General features: G+C 37.8%; 1 protein-coding gene across 4 annotated transcripts in view; it reads left to right on the top strand.

Annotated features, from left to right (window-relative positions):
- The window catches only part of TECPR2 (tectonin beta-propeller repeat containing 2), a 42,966-nt gene extending 23,837 nt beyond the window's left edge, over positions 1–19,129 (top strand). The window contains exons 17-21 of one of the 4 annotated variants that reach the window (XM_053945772.1): positions 229–462; positions 4,019–4,167; positions 15,377–15,518; positions 16,493–16,642; positions 16,893–19,129. In XM_053945772.1, coding sequence (XP_053801747.1) covers positions 229–462; positions 4,019–4,167; positions 15,377–15,518; positions 16,493–16,642; positions 16,893–17,050 — 833 coding nt within the window. In that variant the 3' untranslated portion in view covers positions 17,051–19,129. Of the gene's footprint in view, positions 1–228; positions 463–4,018; positions 4,168–8,771; positions 8,866–11,106; positions 11,135–15,376; positions 15,519–16,492; positions 16,643–16,892 lie in introns of those variants that run through there. The other 3 variants (XM_053945773.1, XM_053945774.1, XM_053945775.1) reach the window with 3 other exon arrangements.
- Positions 19,130–21,205: the final 2,076 nt, after the last annotated feature.

The following is a 21,205-nucleotide window of genomic DNA, read 5'->3' as shown; positions in this document are numbered from 1 at the left end:
AATGAGATCACTTACTACTGCTTGTATTTGAGAAATGGAGTATTTAAGTGCCTAAATAAGGGCTTAGGATGTGTATTTGTACTTCAAAGCCTTACCCTATGAGCATAGCCAAGAAGCTTTAGTTTTGCCATCAAATGTACTGATAATTTTTTTCAGAAAAAGGAGATGTGTAAGCTTTCTCAGAGTGGATTAGGAATTATTTTAATAACAGAAATGTCCTTTCCACAGGAAGCTTTTTATGGCTGTGCCAAAGCAACAAGGATCTGTTTTGTGTCAGTGATCAGAACCCTCATTTTCGTCCTTCTACGGTGCAGCTGCCACCGGAGGCTGAAATAGTGCACTACTCTGCCTGCCAGGATGCCATTTGGGGCTTGGATAGTCACGGGCAGATATTCATCAGAACACTTTCCTCCAGCTGCCCAACAGGGATGCATTGGACAAAACTGGATCTCTCCCAACTAGGTATGCCATTTTTATTGAGTACCTATTTTCCAGAAGTATCTTTCAGTTTACTGATGTAGCATATCACATTTACTGGATTAAGTAGTACCTATTGGCAGGTGATTGTAAAATACCAGGAACAGATGTGGCTTTCAAAGAATTTTCTGTTTAGCCTTTTCCTGGAGGCAAGAAGTTTCCTGTTTGCAAGGTACTTGGTGTGTGTATCTTGCAACTGCATCTTGCAGTTGGTCAGTCTGAAGTGGCTCAGCCTGACACGGTGCTGTGCAGGGGCTCCAGCAGTTTTAACTAGGCTGGCTCTTGTACCTCAGTGCAGCCATAAGCACCTGATCTAGGGCACAAACATCTGAATTTTATGGTTAAACACATTTTTAGCTCCTGCCAAGAAAGAATTCTGCTCCAAGAGTTGAATCATTCATGAGTGATGCAGCTGATAACACTCATGTTCAGATTTATAGTGATGTAATCATTCAGCATAATGTTTAGAATGTGATGCTGATTAACTGCTCTTTTCATTTGCTTAGGTGCTTGACCATGATTTGATCATTGAAATGTAGTCACAGTTTGGAGTTTGGCTCTGGGGTAATCAGGTTATTTGCCAACTTCATGAGTAATATTCTTATCCGATTTTTTTTCTTTAATAGTCTGACTGTTAGAACATTCTTACATTTGTGCTAATCTGCACTCCTGTTTCAGGTGAAGATAAAGGAAATTGAGACTATGCGCCATTCTCTCACCATTTTAAAAATAATTCAACTGGTTTGCATTTTTGATGGCAGTGTTCCGTTCATGACTGGTCTGATAACAGACAAGCAATTTTAACTTAAGGCTTAAGGAAAGGCAGACACAGCTAGCAGAGTTTAAGCCACATGTACAATTTTAGTGTATAGTTTATAAAATTTCATGGAAAAATTCTAAAACACGTCTTTTAAAATTAACTTGTTTTTCAGTTGTACACCAGTTATTTTTCAGATCTGATGAGTTGGTTCCAAATCACTCATCATACCAATAGTTTAAACACTGATACCTTTTACTGACCTACAGGATAGATTTGGCCACTTTGTTCTTCTCATGTTCCTTAGCGTGGTTTGAAACTCTTCTCATAAACCACTGCTTTCTAACAGTTTAGACAGTAACTATTTAACTGAAAAAATAAGTAACTTCTGGACACTGTCTGAAAATCTCAAAAGAATTCATACAGGAAATCAGTGTAATTGGTGTTAGCTGACTGTAATACCTGGCCTGTGAACTTCAGCAGTTCAGAAATTAAACCTTTACATTCAGCTGTTCCTGTCAGCTCTGGCACATGGTGGTGGCAGAGAAGAGATTTGGGGTCAGGAAATACTCAAACACTCCACTGTACCTGTCACTGTGGGTTAGCACTGAAATGTGAAAATGTTTTAGGCATTTTTCCTCCATTTAATTGCATGTGGTACATCACACACTTAACAAGTGCACATCCATGGCTGTAATAGAAAAGCCTTTATTTGTTCTAAGGGGGCTGAAAAAATTGGAGAGTTATTGTGTCAAGTGTATGTTTAAGTTTACTCCAGAAACATTAGGATTGCGACTGCGGAGGGCAGGCAGGGTGGGAGCAACTTTCTGTAAAGTGCAGTTCAGAATTCCGTATGGAAGTGATGGGGTTTACCAGCATTAAGGTTGAAATAGTCTTACTATGTTGGTAGTATCTTGCCTTTTACATTATGTACTGGGAGTAGCACCCAGTAGATTATTTTGATTAGCGTTCCACTATCACTGTCAAGGTTTCTAAACACAGTAGAATGACCTTTAGGTTTTAACAATAAACAATGCTACTGGATCATGCTACTTGCTCTAGAACAGTTGGTGAATGTAGTTAACATGACCTTGCCATAAGACACAAATGGTAAGTGGGAGGAGGGAGAAACCCCAAAACATTTACATAAGGGTTGTGTTTTTGAATATCAAATTGTACTGTAGACGTAAATAATACCAGCTATGCCGAGTAGGTGATATGTGATTCCATGTTTGAGTGCCTGATGCTTGTCTGGATCAGAACACTTGGACAGCTGAGGTATCATGTGACAAAGCCATTGCTTTGAGACATACTTTATTAGAAGGAATACCGAGGTTTTAAGATAGATTTTGGCTTTGCAGCTCAAAGTCAAGCCTCTGTCTACAGAAGAAAGTTGCTATAGATGTTGTCATCCCAAGCAGTAGAAGTTTTTGTTTGTCATTTTGGTTTTTATATGAAGCTGTCTGGTTAAAGGAAATTTTGGGATGAGATAGGTTGATTTCTATTCCTGTGATTCAGAAAATGAAATAATTTTGGTTAATGAGATCTGTTTACTACAGATAATTAAAAGATTAAGCTATGTTGTCCTATTGTTTCCTGTTCTTTTCCCCAGCAAGCCCTAACAATTGGGAATGTTGCATTCTGCAGAAATACTTTGAACTTGCATTCTGTGGGATAAAATTCCAAGCCCCTCTTTAAGGAATGCTGTGTCTGATGCACTTTACAAGGATTTGTTGCCAAATTTCACATCCCTGAAGACAGAACTGTTACCAAGAATGGGATATCCCAAGCAGCACTGGCATGTTCAGTTAACCAGCAAGGCCTATTTTTAGAGTCTTTAGTTTGGAGTCTGACCAGAGCATTCCTTCTGTAGTGGATCTGTACTGCTTGGGTTCCACTTTCTTTGGAACTTGTTTTCCTTTACTTAGCTTTGTTTTGTCCAACATGGGGTGAAAAACGGAAATCAAATGTTAGATACATTACGTTACGTGGCTATTATAAAATGAATTTGAAAGCGTAAGAGTTTCAGTAGACAGTAACTAGCAGTTCTTTTTAGTCTAAAATACCAGGTTTGCATCTCTGCTGTCTTTGCAGGAGTCTGGACTAAACCCAAACATAAACCACGTCAAAATTCCAACACACGCTTATTTGGCAGCTTTGTTTTGATGGTGCTGACAGGGTTAAAATACTGCTGCACATTTGAGATTGGTGTAATAAATGTGTACAGTGGTGAATATTAATCCATTTGAAAATCAGTTCCTTTATTTACAGATGTTAACCACTGGTATGTTAACACTAAAATGCATAACCCATATGCTCTCATATTTTTGAAATGCTGGTGGTGTTAGGAATGTTCTTTGCTGACTGTATTATCAGATTGACATCTTTAAAAGTCTCCAAGCATGGCCAGCTACAGAGAAGAGTTCACGTTAGGTCATGTGGAAGTTTGTCTAGGCTCTGATAACATTTGTCATGGAATAGTTCCCTGCTTGAATTTGGTTATTGTAATAGAGTATTTATAATGTGCTTTAGAAATTGTACTCTCCTATGACTAAAACATTTATTTTTAGGTTTAGAAGAGAAATTTCTCACATACGTACTACCTGTTGATTTTGTTCATTGTATCCAGCAATTTTTTTTTATTCTCCCACAAGTTGTATTAACTTCTAATCATTTTTATATGACTAAAGCTTATTTAATACAATGAAGTCTAAATACAAGTTGTGATTTTTGGCTGAATTTGAAAGGAAAACGCCAGGTTGCTAATAATCTCTTTGTTATTAGGTGGTGTAAAGCTGATCAGCTTGACCTGTGGAAATCAGCATGTTTGGGCCTGTGACACCAACGGTGGCATTTATTTCCGTGTAGGAACTCAACCTCTTAACCCAAGTTTGATGCTTCCCGCGTGGATAATGATCGAGCCACCTATACAGGTAAAATGCTGATTGCAATTCTTTGTAACCCAGTGGTTTAGCTCTATGCTAAACAAAAAAACAGTAATTTTAGAATTCATGGAAAAACAGTAGAGCCAGGTTTTATAGTAGAGTGTAGCATTGAGCTATGCTGAGTACCCTGTGTGTGCTAAGCAAGAGGCTGGATGGGCAAACAGTGCAGAGCAGAGAGTGTAGGAGGGCTCTGCTCACATGGCATGGTGCTGAAGTGCCTGTCTCCCTCCTCCTTTATCCTCACCCTTGTGAGTCCGGGATGCTTGCTAGGGTGCTGTGCCTAAATTCAGGGGCTTTGCTTGTCATGCAGTGCTTTGTAAGCATGCAGTACAACTGCAGCTCTTCTCCCTTGTTACCAGAATGGGCAAACTTTATATCCTTTCTGCCTGCCAGCTGGGAGGGTCAGAACTGAAAGAAGCCTCCTAAAGTAACCTGGAAGCATATTTGGAAAATGTAGAAAACTGACAAGATCTGTTTCTCCAGTGTCAGTTGTTTGGTTTTTGGTTGTTTTCTTTTTAAATCTCTCTTTTAACCACAGTGCTTGCTTTCATTGCTGCTCTAATACTTTGCAAGTTAATCTGTGAAATGGGAGTAATTTCTGTTGTGGGTTGCTGTAATGGAGCTGACCTCTGACTACTGATTTCATTCTTTACTCATTGGCAAGAAATCACCTGAACTGAACTGTCTGCTGGTCTAGCACAGTAGCACTGGATGTGTTTGCATACTTGACATAGAATGCTGCAACATTCTATGATGTTGCAGCATTTCTCTTAAAGATTTTGAAATGTGTGGTACTTTCAAAAGTACACATTAAGAAATAGAAGTAAATCTGTGGCAGTGGAGTTGCAATCATTTATTTGGTTTTTACATCATTTAGTTCTGCTTATCTCTCATCAGCCAGATGTTGTCTCATCAGCTCTTTTCTATCTCAGGGTGTAACAGCAAAGAAGGGCAGGGGAACAGGGAAATGAAAACTGCAGATAGGCATCCCATCAGTTAGCACAGCACTGGTTAGATGACTAATTTTGTACATTTTGTAATGTGGTTCTGGAGAAATGGTACCTTGTTTTGCAGATTAACAGGGCAGACTGATAAATAGGTGCCAGTATCAGTTGCAAAAAGGACTTGGTTACAGTGCTTGTTCTTGGTGTGCTGCAAGTGGGTCTTTGTGATGTAACACCTTGTCCCTGCTAGTAAGGGCAGCAGCAAGACAAGACTGAAGGTGTCACTGATGATGTCTCCTGTAAAGGCAGTATTCTGAAAAGAGGAAGAAACATTCCATTTAAACTGAGTTTGCCAAAAGACAGAGAATTAAACTTATGTAAACTTATGTACTATCTTGGGAGAATAGCCCAAAAAGCTGTTTCTCTGTGCTGATACTATTTTCTCCGTACTAAATGGTTCTCTGCTCCTCCACTGAAGTAGATTAAACTACTCAATACAAAGATGTTTACAAGAATTGGAATTTTCTGTGGCTCATGATTTGGCAGTGAGTTCCTTAAGTAGAAAGTGGAAAAAGTTGAAAATCAAATTATTTCCCATAATCTTATTAACAAAGCTGGATGATATTGCCTTCCAGAAATTATAACCTTCTGATACCCAGAGCAGTGTCATTCCCTTTCCTGTTATCTTGCCAACTCCTGACATGGCAAATTTAATGGGTCAATATGAAGGGGCAAGAATTCAAATATTGCTTGCACAAAAGCTGAAAACTCATGGGTTGCATGCTTGTTTTGAGACAATTCCAGCATGTTAAAACAAGTCATTAAATTAGCAGCCATTCATACTTTTGCAGAGGCTTTTGAGAAAATATGTGAACTTTAAAAGTATTTCCAAATACAACATGATGTCTGAAGAGTGAACTATTAGGAGAACGATATTTGCTTATTAGGAACACCTTACTGTTTTGTCCCTTAATTGACTTTGGCACAGTTCATGCTGCTTTGCTCTTATGTTCAGAACAACAGAAATACTGTAAGAAGTATTTGTGAATGATTCAGCCATTTTCTGTTTGAAGAAGGAAATGCAAATTGTTTTTCACTTGCTTCAAGTACAGGAGCTCTCTCAAATAATGTAATTTAAAACCAGCTATGGATATTTCATTCCCTAGTAAATGTCAGTGCCAATATGACTTGCCTATCCCAGATCTCATGACTCAGGAGCAGCTTGTGAGCAGCTGCAGACTCTGCTTTTATGGTGTCACTTCTCCTTAAAGGCGTGCTGCAGTTGCACAGCAATCATCTTTGCATAACTTCACAAAGGTATTCAGAGACTGCAGTTTTGATGAGATTTTGCTCATGCTAAAATGAGTGAATATAATTTAAATTCAGTCTTTGACTTTGTGATGCGGTATTTTTTTCTTATATCAAGACTAAACCCATTCTCATTTGTAACTCTTCTCTCTGTACCTCCGTACTGAAGCATCTCTTGAGAGGAAGAAAACATTATTTGTTCTCTGCCCTCTTTCTTTTTTTCTTTTATCCAGTACTTCAGAAGTGGTTGATAACATCATTAGAGTATCTTGAGCAGTAGTAGTTTATATATAGCTGGTTTCTGTGATTCATCAATTTGGTTCTGCAGTCTTCAGAAGTAAAATAATTATATAGTTAAGCAGCTTTTTGAAAGCTGCTTCAAGGACATTGACAAAACTAATCAAAATGCTTTGATGAAATTATTTTAGACCAGGAAATAGAAAATGTTTTTCCATTCTATTGTTAACATGAAGGATAAAACTATCATCTGTTTTAACATGTCTCAAAATACATACATATTTTTATATCTATAAATAATTTAATTAAAAAAGAACAGGAAATACAAATATTATTTATGTAGATAATATAGAGTATATTTTTATATGTTTGTATCTTTATTATGATTGAATGCTTTTCCAATTTCTGGCCTAAAGGAAAAATAACTAGAAGTAAAATAGAAAATTAGTATAGACTGTAAGACTAATTTAGATTATTAAAGGGTAGAGCTTGATCAAAAAGTAAAAGTCTTTAAATTGCTTTCAAAGGTCCCCCCAAGTTGAACTGTTTGAAAATAATTCTTTGAACATTTCAGCTTTGATTTCTGGTACCTTCTGAAAAAGATGCTGAGACAAAATCTGATCTTGAGAAACTCTTTCTTCCCACAGTTTAAAAACTGGCCTTAAAAGCCACCTTCTCAGATTTACATCAAGGCATCTATCAGATAAACAACTTTATCTGACAAAATTAAAGGAAACAGAACAAATATTTGTAATGAGTGACTAATAATCTACTCATTGTAAATTATCAGCCTTACGCTAAAAATAGATTGAGACATTTTATTGTCACTTCTTTAATTGCTGCTCTTTGTTAATTTGTTATCAAATTTCATAGAGAATAGAGTTGGAAAAGTGATGCTATTAAATCCAGAAGTTTGTTTAAATATTCACATAGGTTGTCTGAACTACAAAGTACAAGGGGTTTGTTTAGGGAATCTTTGGCTACTGCATAAAGCTTTAGTTGATTATTTGTACTTGCCAGTGTCTCAGCAGACGAGCACTGCTTGACTTAGTTTGCCATAAAAGTGTCACCTGAATTTTGTGTGCTTCAAGTTAGAGGAACTTTTTATTTACTGCTCTTCCCATAAACAGCCTGGTGATTGTGTCTCTGTACTTTAAGCTTGATATCATAGGTAAGATAAATTCTTACAGGTAGTAGAAATTCTTACTGATGTAGGAGGAGCTATTTTTTTCTTGAACGCAGACTTCCAAAAAACTAAATTAAGGCTGTTCATGCTTTCACAGTAATTCAAAAATTATTAAAACTACAAAGCAAATGGTAGTCTAAAAATGCCATTTAAAATTTAGGCAAATTATCTGTAATTCTGAAAAATCGCTACAGGATAGATTTAACTTCTTTTCAATACCTCACATTGAACATATCTCAAGAAAAGGTAAGGAGTTCGTTGTGCCTTACAGATGAGCGTAAACTTGTTAAAAAAGGTTATCATCATCTTTGTTTTGTTTCCTGTATTTAGATAAAATTCTGCTTACCTTACAGAACTTACTTATTGTGGATCTGGTGACTTTCTTCTGCATCTGCCTTGCTTTTGCATTTCTCAGTGAGATTTCTGTTGTTATTAAGGCCAGTTCTGCATTAAGTGGAACTTAGAGGAGGAAGTGGTGAGCAGTCCTCAAGATCAAGGTTAAGCTAAAATGCAGAAAAGGTTTGTTTGAAATGGTCCTCAAGAATATAATATTTAGAGGAGAAGGATTTTTTTTCTGTTGAAAATGCTTTATAACTTTTACTTCAGAATCATCATCTACTTCTGAAAATCCTTATAATGGAAGTCTCTGTTCTTTCCAATGCAGTATTCACATGCCTGTTCTTTCCAAGTCCATTGGTTTTCACTAGCTTGCATTACTCAGCCATTGCACAGATATCTTGTGAGTTACCGTGAGTTCTGCTTTGGAGTGCTAAGATGAGATTCAGAGAAAATATATTTTATTAATCAAAGTCTGCTAAGGTTAGAGAAGTAATACAGTCTATTAGGCCTGGTTCTCTCTAGACCAGACTAACTAGTCTGTTGTTCTATATATCTTCACTCATGTGAGGCCTCTGAAGACTTTAATAGGGAGAAGATTTTCCTGGAGGACTGCAGTTTTCAAGATGATGTAGAGAAAAGCTGTTTGGCAGTAGTAAGAGCAGCTGTCTCAAGGTGGGTTGCAAATAAGTACAGGAGATCAAAGCTTCTGCAGCTGTGTCTTTTGTTTAGCTGATTTAGAATGCCATAATGTTTAAGTTTAAGTCTGTGCTGTTCTTCACAGGCATGCCTATCTTAAGTAATTGTAAGTTACATAAAAGGTGCTTTTAGAGGCTGAAAAAATGCAATTTCAGCATTTGTTCTGAAGTTGCCTCATGCTGATTCCATTGCTGAGCATAGTGCTTATTATCTTCCTCCTTGCTGCTAGTTAAGAAAACTGCTGTCACTGTATTTCACTGTAGTTTGCTGCTGTGGAGTTTTAGCCTTCTGCTAGTTGTTTTAAGGCACAGCTATCACCGCGCTCAGAAAAGCGGGCGTGTGGCCTGTCGTGGGAGATAGCACTTGTTATCAGCACCAGAAGCCTCAGGTCACAGAAAGTGCCCAACGAGCAGTACAGCCAGGCAATTCAGTAGGCAATCCTCCTGTGTCCTTCTAAAACGTGAGCTCAAGGTGGTGTATTTGCTTTTTGACAAGACTGGCTTGCATTTAAAACAACAGTTATGGGAAAGAGACCCTTCAGTTTTCATACTTCAATTTGGTCATTATTTGGAACTTCCTCATACCTGCACTCTTTCAATATTTCCATATTTTGGTTAGTTAACAAAGAATTAGATATTTAATTATTCTTCAGAGAGATGAGGAAAAGTATTTAACATTCAGTTGGGCAGATAAAGTAACCACAATTGTCATTATGTTTTGACAGTTTTTCAGAGTTACTCTATTAAAAAATAAAAGCACCATGGTATAAAAATTCAGGGGTAGAGGATGATCATCATGATCATCATGATTTAGCAGGTATGAGCTGTGGTAGCACAGAGTAAGGAGACACCCTGTGATATATGCTGGACATATCAGACCCTTTGACCTTAAATTAGGAGCTTGAAGACGCTTCCTTATAACCCCCAAAAATGCTTTCTCTCCTTGGTAAGGTATTTAAGTTTCAAAAACTAAAGAGGGGCACTTTACAGGTGCACTTTATAGGCTGCATCAGAGGGTGTTTTGCTGATGCTCATTAAAGGTGTATTTATTAAAAAAAAAAAAAAGCCTTGGTTACTCAGGTTTGCTTATACAAGGTTTTTATTACCTAGTGTTAAATTATGTTCTGTTTCCTGGGAATTTGCACTTAGTGTTTACTTAACGCACATTTCTGTAAATAATTAATTCTTATTTTCCTAACAGTGCAGTTCTTCAATATGTTATTAAAAATACCTGTAGTGGTAATTACAGAGGGCTTATCTCCTACATTATAGTTCATAATCTTAGTTATAAAACAGTGTGACTAGAAGACAGTTGGGCAAACCTGAGTAGGCCTAGAGTTTGTATGGTCTCTAAAGTGGTTACATGTAATTAAAATTATTTATTTTTTTAATTGCTTCTAAGGAACAGTTGTATTAAGTATTTTTTGAAGTATTTTATGGTTCTGTTGAGAACATGTTAAGTAGTTGCATGGGTTTGGTTTGATCTTTTCTATGATTCAATACCATATGTTGTTGTCTTTCGCATGTTTCTCGTTTCTTTTTTTGTTGTCTTTCCCATTCAAGAAAAAAACATTGGAATAAAAAATTTAGAGCTAACAGGAGGGAGAGGTCAAGGGATTTCCTCCTTGGCTTTGCTTTGCCTTCCAGACTGTGCTAGTCATAGACAGCACAGTAGATACCTCCTTGGTTGGAAATACCCAACTAAGACCTTTGTCCCTTTTATTCACTGAAGTCAGAAAGTGGGGAAAAGGGTCCTATTGTTGTTCTAAAACTTCTGAGGAAAATAATGCTCCAGTTTTACAGACAATAAATAGTTATGTTTTTCTGACAATTGAATGCCAGCTTTACTGAAGAACACGTGGCATCAAGGAAGACCAGACAGATTGATCTTTACTGTTCCTGTATAATGCCTTGAACTTCTCTGCAGAGAAAAAAGCAGCACTTAATTTAGCAAGCTAATGCTGAAAAGGCTTTATAACCTTAATTTAGATGGACCTCAGAACATAATATGTAAATAGGCCTTTATTGGGGGAGAGTCTCTCTTAAGTTGCATTCTTGGTTATCCTCATTAGGAGGGTCTGGATGTTGTTAGTCATGAAAACAGTCAGATTAGTCTGATACACTCATAATACTCAAGAGTGTGAGAAGTATCCCTGATGTGACCTTCTTACATCCTGGCCTGGACCAGCTGAAGTTATTTCTGCTTTGTCTTTTGAAGGCAAGGAGAACATTTGTGCTGAATGTAGGCACCAACCTGTTACAAAAAGGATTGGGCTCGGCCAGACTGATAATGTTATGTTTAGTCTTCCTTATCCTGGATATTTGCAGCAGAACAGAGATAATGGAAGTTTGCTGGTACATGGACTCCGTGCTCCTGAAAAGTGACGTGGAAAATGTTCTGGTGCCTTTTGTGTGTGTGTGTGTTTGTCCTTTCTTCCTTGACAGGGAACTTTAACCATTTGGGTTCAGCTGTGACCAATAAGACAAAAGTTTTGAATAGTATGTAGGGGAGACTGGGTGGAGAAATGTGTTTGTGTTTACTTTGGATTTTGTTTGATACTATTGTTTAAGTTAAATTCTTACATTGAAACTTACTTTTCTGTGGTTTGCAGAAAGAGAGGCAGTAACATGCACAGAATTATAAAGCTGATGGACATCTTGGTAACTTAAATATGTTTAGCATAGACATTGTTTCCTGATAATCATTTAACAATTTGCCAGTTATGTGATTCCTTCAAGTTTATTTCATTTTATCAACATTGTTTTCACAACAGCCATGTGACAAGCTGATTTTCTTTGTTTTTATTTGTAGCAGACAACAAATATATCCACAACTCTTAGTATATTGCTTTAATGTTGAAAAGGACATAGTTGATAGTGTTGCAGTCCATGGTCCTGGTGGGAAATTCTTCATATCAAAAGACAGGGAGTGACTGGGGTGTTTGTATCCAAGGCACAAGACCAGAGGATGGGGAATCTGCATTCAGATCTGACTGGCTAAGCCAGTCAGACTTGTGAGATTTTGAGAGTTTAGAAATGTTTGGCACCCCAAATTAGAGAAAAACAGTGCTCTGCAATTTCTTTTCAAAGAACACCGAATCCATGAATGATCCCTAACGAGTTGATCTCTCACACTGGTGATTACATTGTGGATAAATGTATAACCAGAGTTTGGTGCGTCAGAGCAGGAAGGCTGAGAGACTGCTACAAGTTTCTTTAAAATTCCAGATTCTCGAGTAAATTACAAATAGGACATGTTTCACAGTCAAGGTATATAAATCCCATGAATGCTATTGGAAGTTAAACCAGCTGAGTAAAGGCTACGCTGAAATAATTGATCAATTTTCATGGTTATCAGTCTCTAAATGTTATCAGCAGATTTATGAATTTGCAGAGATATCTCTCTTTAGTGCTATGAGAGAACTCTATTTAACCTTTAACTGCAGCTGTAGAGATTTTCTTGTTATATAACTTATAAAATACTTAAAGCATGCTTATGGTAATTAAACTTTGTGAAATTGGGAGATATATGAGATAATATCAGCATGATTGTTCTAAGAAAATACCTCATTATGTCAAGAAAATGCAAAATTAATTTTATTCACCTTACTGTCGTAGCCATGAGAGTACCTTCTTGTTGTAGATGGCTACTTTCTGGGTAAAAAATAATCCAGAAGTCAAACCTTTGCAACAGGCTCTAAGAATTGCCTGTATTTGTTTCCAAACAAATTTCCTGGTTTGTGCCAAAAGCTGCTGTATACATAGATGTCACTGTGTGTCCTGTCAGTTGTGTCTTTACTGGCTGTTCCACAGCAGAAAGCTGGAGCGTAGAGGAATTGCCTGGATCCTTTGCAGTAGTAGTAAGAGGATTGTTTTAGTGATGTGAGGTTATCAGAAAGGGCTGAGTAGCCTGAAGAAGGAAGAGAAACTGGAAGTGAAATACCCAGAGAGGTAGGGAAACTTAAAGATGAAGTGAGCTCACTTAGCAAAGAATGAGAGGAATATTTGGCCAAGCTTTTAAATACATTATTTTGAATTTGATTATTGAAATTTGTTTCTTAGATATGTTGGTGGTGCAGAATAGGGTAGAAGTAATTGCTTTGATTACACTTGAGCCTGCAGTAGTATCAGGAGCAATTTAGCTGAGATTCATACAACTCTTTTTGTAGCTCTCCTTTTGGGTGTTTCCTCTTTTTGGGTGTTTCCTCCTCTTCCTTCTGCTTTTTTTAGCTTCCACTACCTGTAAATCTGTAATAATGCACAGGCTTAGGTAGCAGGTTGAAGCACTCAGTAAGTCTTTTTGGATGGAAATACTCCTCCAGCTCTTTCTCAGAATTATCTTCTAGACAAAAGACAGTAGAAGAGAGGCATGAGATCCTGACATATGAGAGGGGGGAGCAAGGTGCACCAGTCTCAACAGTTCAGCAGCAAAAGTCCCAGCAAGGTGTCAGGCACAGTTTGGGATGGACCCTGGCTGGAACATGAAGTGCATTGCAGAGCATAGACAGGCACACTGTCAGTCTGTGGTGTGAAGGACATGGGGGAAAGGTGACAGAAAGTCCTAAATCTGGGAAAAGAGGTGGCTATTTAGATGAATGTGGTAAGAAGGAGATAAGTGGATTTTAAAAAATGAAATATAAAAAAAAGATGAAAGGCACAGGTCTCCTGTTCATGCAGTACTTCAGCCTGCACAAGCTAATAACTGCCCAGCTGCCTTGTGTGAAAACATGGGACTGCAGGAGCAGGAGTGTGGTGAGGGATGTGGTGGAGCAGGAAGCTGCACTGGAGTGAGGCACTGCCCCATGGCAGCGCTGTGGGGACGTGAGCAGGGTCAGGAGGGAGTGAGAGCCAAGGTGGCTGTAGAAAGAAGCAAATAAAAAATGGAGGGGAGAAATGGAAACTGGGCCAGGAGTAAGGATCACTTCCAGCAAAGGAGCAGAAATCAAAATGGGAAAATCATGTGGGGTTTTGGGGTGTTTTGTTTTCAGTGTGGTTTGGGCATTTGATGGGTTGCTCAGTTGGTTTTGGATATGTTTGGAGGTTTTCTGGTGTGGTTTGTTGTTTTGGGGTGGGGTTTTTTTTTGTTTGGTTGGGTTTTGTTTGTTTGTTTGTTTGTTTGTTTGAGATTTTTGTTCAAGACAGTAACTTAGTACCAATCTGAAAGTAGCTAAGCAGGTGGTATTCTATGTAGTCAGTGCTTTTCAAGACAATTAATGGCTTCACTTCTAAGTGTTCAAACTGCAGCAACTTGTGAATTTACTGTGACCACAGGTAAATACTTGATCAAGCCTCTACCAGCCTCAAGCTTCCAACAAAGGGCAAATACCTAATGAGAGGAAAAACATGAGAAGGTAGTCTGTCAAGGGCCTTGAAACTTGAGTAGACAGGATTGATTTGGTGATGCAAGTCAGACTTGGTTGTAGCTTGGTCAGACCCAAGTCAGCACTAAAATTTTAAAAGCAAAACCAAAGCAAGTAACTGTTATGATGTACACGGAAGGCCCATCTGGGACTGGGCTGTATGCTTATATATACATGCTTCTGTATCCCTTGGTTTATAGATACAGACAGCTACTTGCTCTTTTGTTTAGTACTCTGGAATTTCAGCTTATGCCCATGAGGCTAAAGCAGGGAGTGCAGTGCTGCTTTGTGAGGAGATTATGTATTTCAGACATCTTACTGTCTTCTGCAGTGCCTTTACTAGGCTGCTGTGGAGAAAAACTTTTTTATTTAATATCGATGTTTTGTTCAAAGTACGTGTTTTGCAGGATATTTGCAATCATCCAACCTGATTGGGATGATAGGTTTTGCTACAAAGTCATGATGTTATGTCAGTGCTACTGATTTTGAACAGTAGTTAAGGCAAATCTCTGTAGAACAGGTGGAGTAAGGACATGCCTGGGAACAGAATGGGAAGTGTGTTTCACTTGTGTTTGCCAGTGTTGTGGATCCTGTCCTGCAGGTGTGTCCTGTAGAGTGGAGTACAGGCAAGAAGGCAGATCATCATTTCATTGCAAAGAGGAGACATTCAGACTGTAGAAATGTACTGCTTTAGAATATGCTTAGAAATAAAGTGCAGGTTTAATAAGGTTAGGAAAACTTTCTGTCAGGCAAGAAGAAAATACTGCATTTTGTGCATTTCATTGGAAGAGCTCCTTCTTCCAACTTGCAGGTCAAATTCTCTGATTGGAATAGCAGTGGTTAAGCAAATACTAACATTATTAGACTTGAATACTGAACATTAAATATGAATATCACTATCAGTTATGATACATTCATTCATGTTCCTTTTGCACTTACAAAGGGCTAAAGTTCTTGGAAAATGGATAATTGTGTACAATAGCACATAAAATATCAGATACATTTCTCCCTGTCTTTAGTATCTGGTAAATATTTTACTGCTCTTGTGTACTTCCATGAAAAACAAATGCTACAATAGTACAAAGATACAGTAGTACAAAGTTTAAATACTATGTTTAATTTTTATAGCCAGTAGGAATCAACTTGGTCAGCATTCATTCAAGTCCAAATGATCAGATGTTGTGGGCAATTGATAGCAAATGGAATGTCCATGTCCGAGTTGGAATTACAGATGAAATGCCTGTAGGCATTGACTGGGAACATGTACCAGGTAAAAATTAATGCATCAATTCCTTCTTGTTCCTGCTATTTTCTCAGTAATTTTATTTTGTTTATTTTTTTTATTCTTGTTGCTTTTTAAATTGGATAGTAATGCTTAAATTATTATTTTTTTAATCAAGTGTTTGATAAGGGTTATTTTTTAAAAAGGACCTTGGTTTTACTTAAAAACACTGAGTAGTTAACTGGGAGAAGTACAATTTCTTAAATGAATTTCTGATGTGTTATTTCAGGCTGCTGCCACTCAGTTAGTAAGTGGTACAGTTCCCTTTCAATTAAAACTAAAGCAGAATTCCTAAGCAGTAGGGAGACTGTTGTGCTGTGGGGTTTTGTATTTAATTGTGATATCACATGAGGTTTCTACCTAGATGTGCGTAATAAAAACCTTACACTATTTCTCACATCTTTCTACTAGTCCTGTGTGCTGGATATGTTGTGGATTAGGTAATTACATTTTTGCCTTGCCTTTAAATAAAACTAAATTGTATTTGTTTCCTTCTAAATAACTGTGCATTGATGCTGTCTGCTTTTTAAAGACTTGCCACTGCATTAACTCATGGCACTTAGTTGCGGAGTACTCTTGTGAAGAGGGAGCAAGAGTACTCAATGTCTGTAATATTAACCATTTTTAGACAAATTAAGATTGTAATTGTTGGCTTATTCCCCATGTGGTAGTCACACACAGTGGGGGCTCCAAAAGCATGTTATGAAGGTCCTCTAATTAGATGTTGCTTGTGGCTGGGGCCACATAACAAATTATATCCATGTTGGGATAACCCTTATGATCAATAGATGCAGGGAGTACCAAGTCTGCAGTTAAAAACCTTTTTTTGTTCACCAGTGCTTCATGTAAGAATATATAAAAACTATTATAGTCTTGATGTCTGCTGTCAAAGTACTTTCTGCAGGTGTATTTAGTGTCCAGGACAGCCTGATTATTCCCTCCTCATGTCCAACTCCCTGCAGGTTTGCAGGCCTGCCAGCTGGCTCTGAGTACCAGGACTGTGTGGGCACGCTGCCCCAACGGAGACGTCGCTCGCCGATACGGCGTCACTGACAAGAATCCTGCAGGAGACTACTGGAAGAAGATTCCTGGGAATGTCTCGCGTTTAACAGGCAAGTTGGTTCTGCATGACAGTCTGTCCAAAACATTGTGATGTCTGCTTTGAGCTCTACCTGATGGTGCTCAAGCTGACCATATGCAGGGAGAGCCACACACACTGTGTTTCACCAAGGGTGTTTTTATCACACTGGTAAAAACCTTCTCTGGGTATAATTGGGAAAACAGATCCAAATATTATTTATTCAATGTTTAGAATTGGAGCCTGCTACTGTAATTAAAAGATGGATAATTTATGCTTTGCAGTGACCCCTCTAGATGAGCTGTGGGCGATCAGTACTTCAGGATCTCTGCTCCAGCGCCTCACTAAGACCTTTAGCCATTCCCATAATTTGCAGAAAAATAATGACACCTCTGTTCTGCTTCACCCTGATGATTTGGAAGATGAATGGGAAGTGATATGAAGTCTGTCAAGCTTGTGAAGCAGTGAAAAAAACAGGAGGACAGAATTTCTGTAATGTATATACAGAATATCGGATCTAAAAGCCACTCATATTGGACCTGTGATATTAGCACTTTTGTATTGGAAAACTGACCTGTTAAATAGCCCCCAAGCTGTGACTTCTATTATTTGTTACATAATCTTTTGGGAGACTCCTTAGGTGTGGCATACTGCAATTGTTATACTGTACTACTGTAAAAGCTCCTTTGGAAATATAACTTTTAAGTTAACCTTACTAGCAATGAAAGTGAGTACTTCACAACAGCATGCAACTAATGTACTGATTTTGAGAAGGAATTATGTTGAATTAAATATTTCTCTACAGTGGAAACATTAAGCATTTCTCAATTTCTTCTTGTATTTGGAACTCCATACCATACTGATGGGATCACTCCCTGACTTTTGTACATATAATTAGAATTCTTTTTCCTTGCAGCATGGAAGAAAATATGGTGAAGTATTTCTTAGTAAGATCTGAGAACATCATGATTCCACAGTATTGTTAGAATGAACTTAGTTTGATCCATTTCCATATAAATAATTGCAAGGCTATACTAACCTTCCATTTCCAGAAATTTTGTTCATAATTTGGCTTCATTCACAAGGTAGAGGTTTGGATTACAGCTAATATCAGGGGGACTTTTGCCCATTTCTGTAGCCATCAGGAAGCTGACAGAGTTTTGGGGGGAGTCCCAGTTTGGAATAAGAAGAGGTCGCTTGTTGAGTTTGTAGTACAAAGCAGGAATGTACAAGGCAGCTTTCATAATTCCTGTTGTGCTGTATTTGTGCCTCCAGCCAGTGCTTTAACATTTGGACTCATATTGTTTTGAGTACCAAACTTAGATCTATTAAGAATAAAATGGTAATTGATAGAATTACCTATATATCCCATTAAAAATCATGATATTGTGAGAAAATACTTAACAATATTCTGATATTTAGCTATGTTAGCTAAATTTTTGAAGTGTCTTATACTTAACAGATGTTGCAGCAGGAGTATGTGATGAACTGGGAAGTAACCTAAGTTAATCATTGCAGTTTATTTTTCTTTATACTAAATCTTGTTTGAAAGATACCTCATCTTTTTTAAGCAATAGAATTAGAGATGAGAGAACCTGAGTTCAGTATGTAGGCGGAGGAGTTATTTTGTGTTTGTTCTAAGCTTATAAATCATCAGAATGTTTTAAGCAGCTGCTAACCAATACTGTAAAAGAGCCAGCTTCAGGAAAGGCCAAGAGTTGAAAAGTGGGGATGTTTCTGTTTTCAGAACTTAACACAAATGGAAAAGGATGTGTTTTCTTTTTAACCTCTGTTCTCTTTCAGAATAGTTCATGCATGTACTGCACTAAACTTGGAACAAGCATGGTGCAAGGTGAGAATGTGAATTGGTGGAGAGAGAAGTTATGTCATTTTTTTTTAGTAGCACTTGTGCCATTGGCTGTCAGTTCTCAGTTCAGTCTCAGTCCTAAGGAAGGATAGATTTATTTCCCTGTTACAGATTGTTTGCTTCTTTGCTATCTCATCTCTATACAGAGATTACCCCACAGGGATTCTTTTAGCCTGTCTGGAAGTGGATGGTAATGGAATCAGCTTGTGAAGTAACCCAGTCTGTTTTTTGCAAGCATAGCTTGGTGTCTTGAGGACCCCAAAGAAGCTGAAATTCAGCTTAAAAGTATCTTATGGCAACTCCCGAGTCAGTCACTTTGGAGAAAGGACATGAGAAAGAACAACTTTTCTGTGCCCTCCAAGCACCAGATGCTCAAGTACGATGGCATTATTTAATAGTGACACTTTTGTATTACATTTTTCAAAATCATCTTAGTAATGGTTTGAGCTTGCTAGTTGTTTATTTACTGTATAATACTGTTCCTTGCTATGGTCGTTAATATTCAGTTGGTGTCAAGAGCTCTTACAGACTACTTTTTAGGGTAGTTTCAACAAAATTAGAATGGGTTTTTTTACTTTTATTTCTGTATTTAGGTTTTTGGTTCTGTTTGTGCTTTAAGACAAAGTGCAATAAATTAGATTTTTAAGAAATAAATTACTGTGGTAAGACTCATCTTTTGTGTGATTTACAAGAGAATTCTCTATGTCTGACAGTCATCTTGTGGTGAAAGACTGTGCCCTAATGTTGCCCCAGACAACATGGTAATGACAAAGTAAGGACCTGAAGTGAAGTTTATTTTATCTATTTTTTTAATTGTGACAGGGGTGTCAAGCCAGCAAAATATTCATCATTCAAGCAAAGACAATTAAACACATCTCTCATTTCAATATTATGTTTGTTGCATCCATATTAAACTAGTCTTGCTGTAATAAAAGTAAATATATTTCTTTCCTTGCATGCTGAACAAAAATTGCATGCTGAATATTTTAGCTCTCAGTGAAAAATACGCATTTGTGGTTCCAGCTAGAAAATGGTCTAGCAGAAAATGGTGCTGTAGCTGCACCCTTCCTTGAATTATTAATTATCTGAGGACTTCCTGTGTTTCTGGCATTTTACTGGAACTGCAGCTGGGGTTTGAAAGAGAACACCTTGGCTTTGCTTCCCAAAAGAAAGAGCTGTTTCCTGGCTGAGTGGGGACCTGGGTAACTTCACACGAGAGAACCTAACAGTGATTAATGAGGCTTCTGACTCTTATACACACTTCCAGCCGCAGGAATCCTGTTCAGATTCAGATGGCAGGGTCCTTGCTAATTATCATAGCTTCTATCTTGACAAACTGGTTCAGCTGCTTCTCTGACTCCTGCAGGGAAATAGTAGTCTCCTTATAGCACTGGCTCCTTGCTATTAAGCAGGAGTAATCCTGATGTCACAGCTTAAGGAAGATGTCTGTGATGTGTTGTTGTGAAACCAGCTATCTTAGATAGATAAGAAACTCCTGGCTTTCTTTGTCTCACAGCAATAAAAATAAAGAGGATAATATTAAATGGTACAGAGAAGGTCTTTCACTAACAAGTGTCAAAGAAAATATACTAATTCCTTAGGTAAGATAGTAGAACTGTTGATATGAAACAGTGCTACTACTAAGAAAATTACAATGAGAAGCACTTAATTACGAACTTGGGTCATTGCTTTATTTGTGCAGTACAAAGTTTCACAAGTCTTCAGCCTCCATTACCTGTTCCAAGAGTGTTTGATGGAATAGACCAGGATCTCCCCTCCTTCCCACACTCTTGTGAACATCAGAACCCCATAACTCCCCTACATTACTTCTCAATAGATGAGTTATGCCCAGCATTTCAAAAGCACTTGTGGGTTATTTCAGACTTGTGTGACATTCTTGTTTATATTTTTGCTTTTCTCTTGGAACTCCCTTTAATGAGTGAGCTTTTGGTAGTTGTTTCAGCCAGTTCTGCATAGATTTCAAGAAACAACCTTGATACACCTTTTCAGTAAATGCTGTTCTGAGTATAAAGGCTTGAAATTCAAGTGCTTGTATGCCTATGGCTTATTCTGGTTAATTAGCAATTAGTGAAGCATAAATTGTTCATGAAGGTATGGAGTTCTCCTAGTTACTTCAGTGTAAATTCTCAGGTGTCCAGATTTTACACTAACTGGCCCTGTCTACATCCCATCCCTACTGTCAGGAGTTGAGAGGTAAGACTGGAATGAGGATTTCCAGCTGTAAAATGTGAGATGCAAGCTTTATTCCTCTTGCAGCCTTCCTGAAAGCCAAAGTTTATGTTGGAAACAGTATGATGGTGGCAAGTAGCTCGGAAAGACTGATGGATCCTGTGCCAAACAAAGTAGATGACCCTGATTTTTTGGTAGTGATTTATCATAATTAACCACTCTCACAACAGCAGGACAGAAGAGAACTTGTAATATATACGACTAGATTTTAATCACTGGAAAGCGAAAGTTGAGTTGCAGTCATTATCTTTTGTGAATTACTACAACCAGAACTGTACCAATAAAGATTAAAATGTCTGGATGAATGGAATTATCTCCCTAGTCTACTGAATAGCAATACCTGGGTTTATCAGTTATGGATTTCTCACTGCTTGAAATAGAGATGGGAAGTGAGGTTTGGGTTCAGTGCAGGAAATGTTTTAGAATGTTCTGTGGCTGGTATCACACTAGAAGCTGAGTGAAATTACCATGATGATTCCT

Source organism: Vidua chalybeata, chromosome 6 (genome assembly GCF_026979565.1).
Source record: "Vidua chalybeata isolate OUT-0048 chromosome 6, bVidCha1 merged haplotype, whole genome shotgun sequence".
Lineage (NCBI taxonomy): Eukaryota > Metazoa > Chordata > Aves > Passeriformes > Viduidae > Vidua > Vidua chalybeata.
The sequence above is the reverse complement of the archived record's forward strand: the minus strand, read 5'-3'. Positions and strand labels throughout refer to the sequence as shown.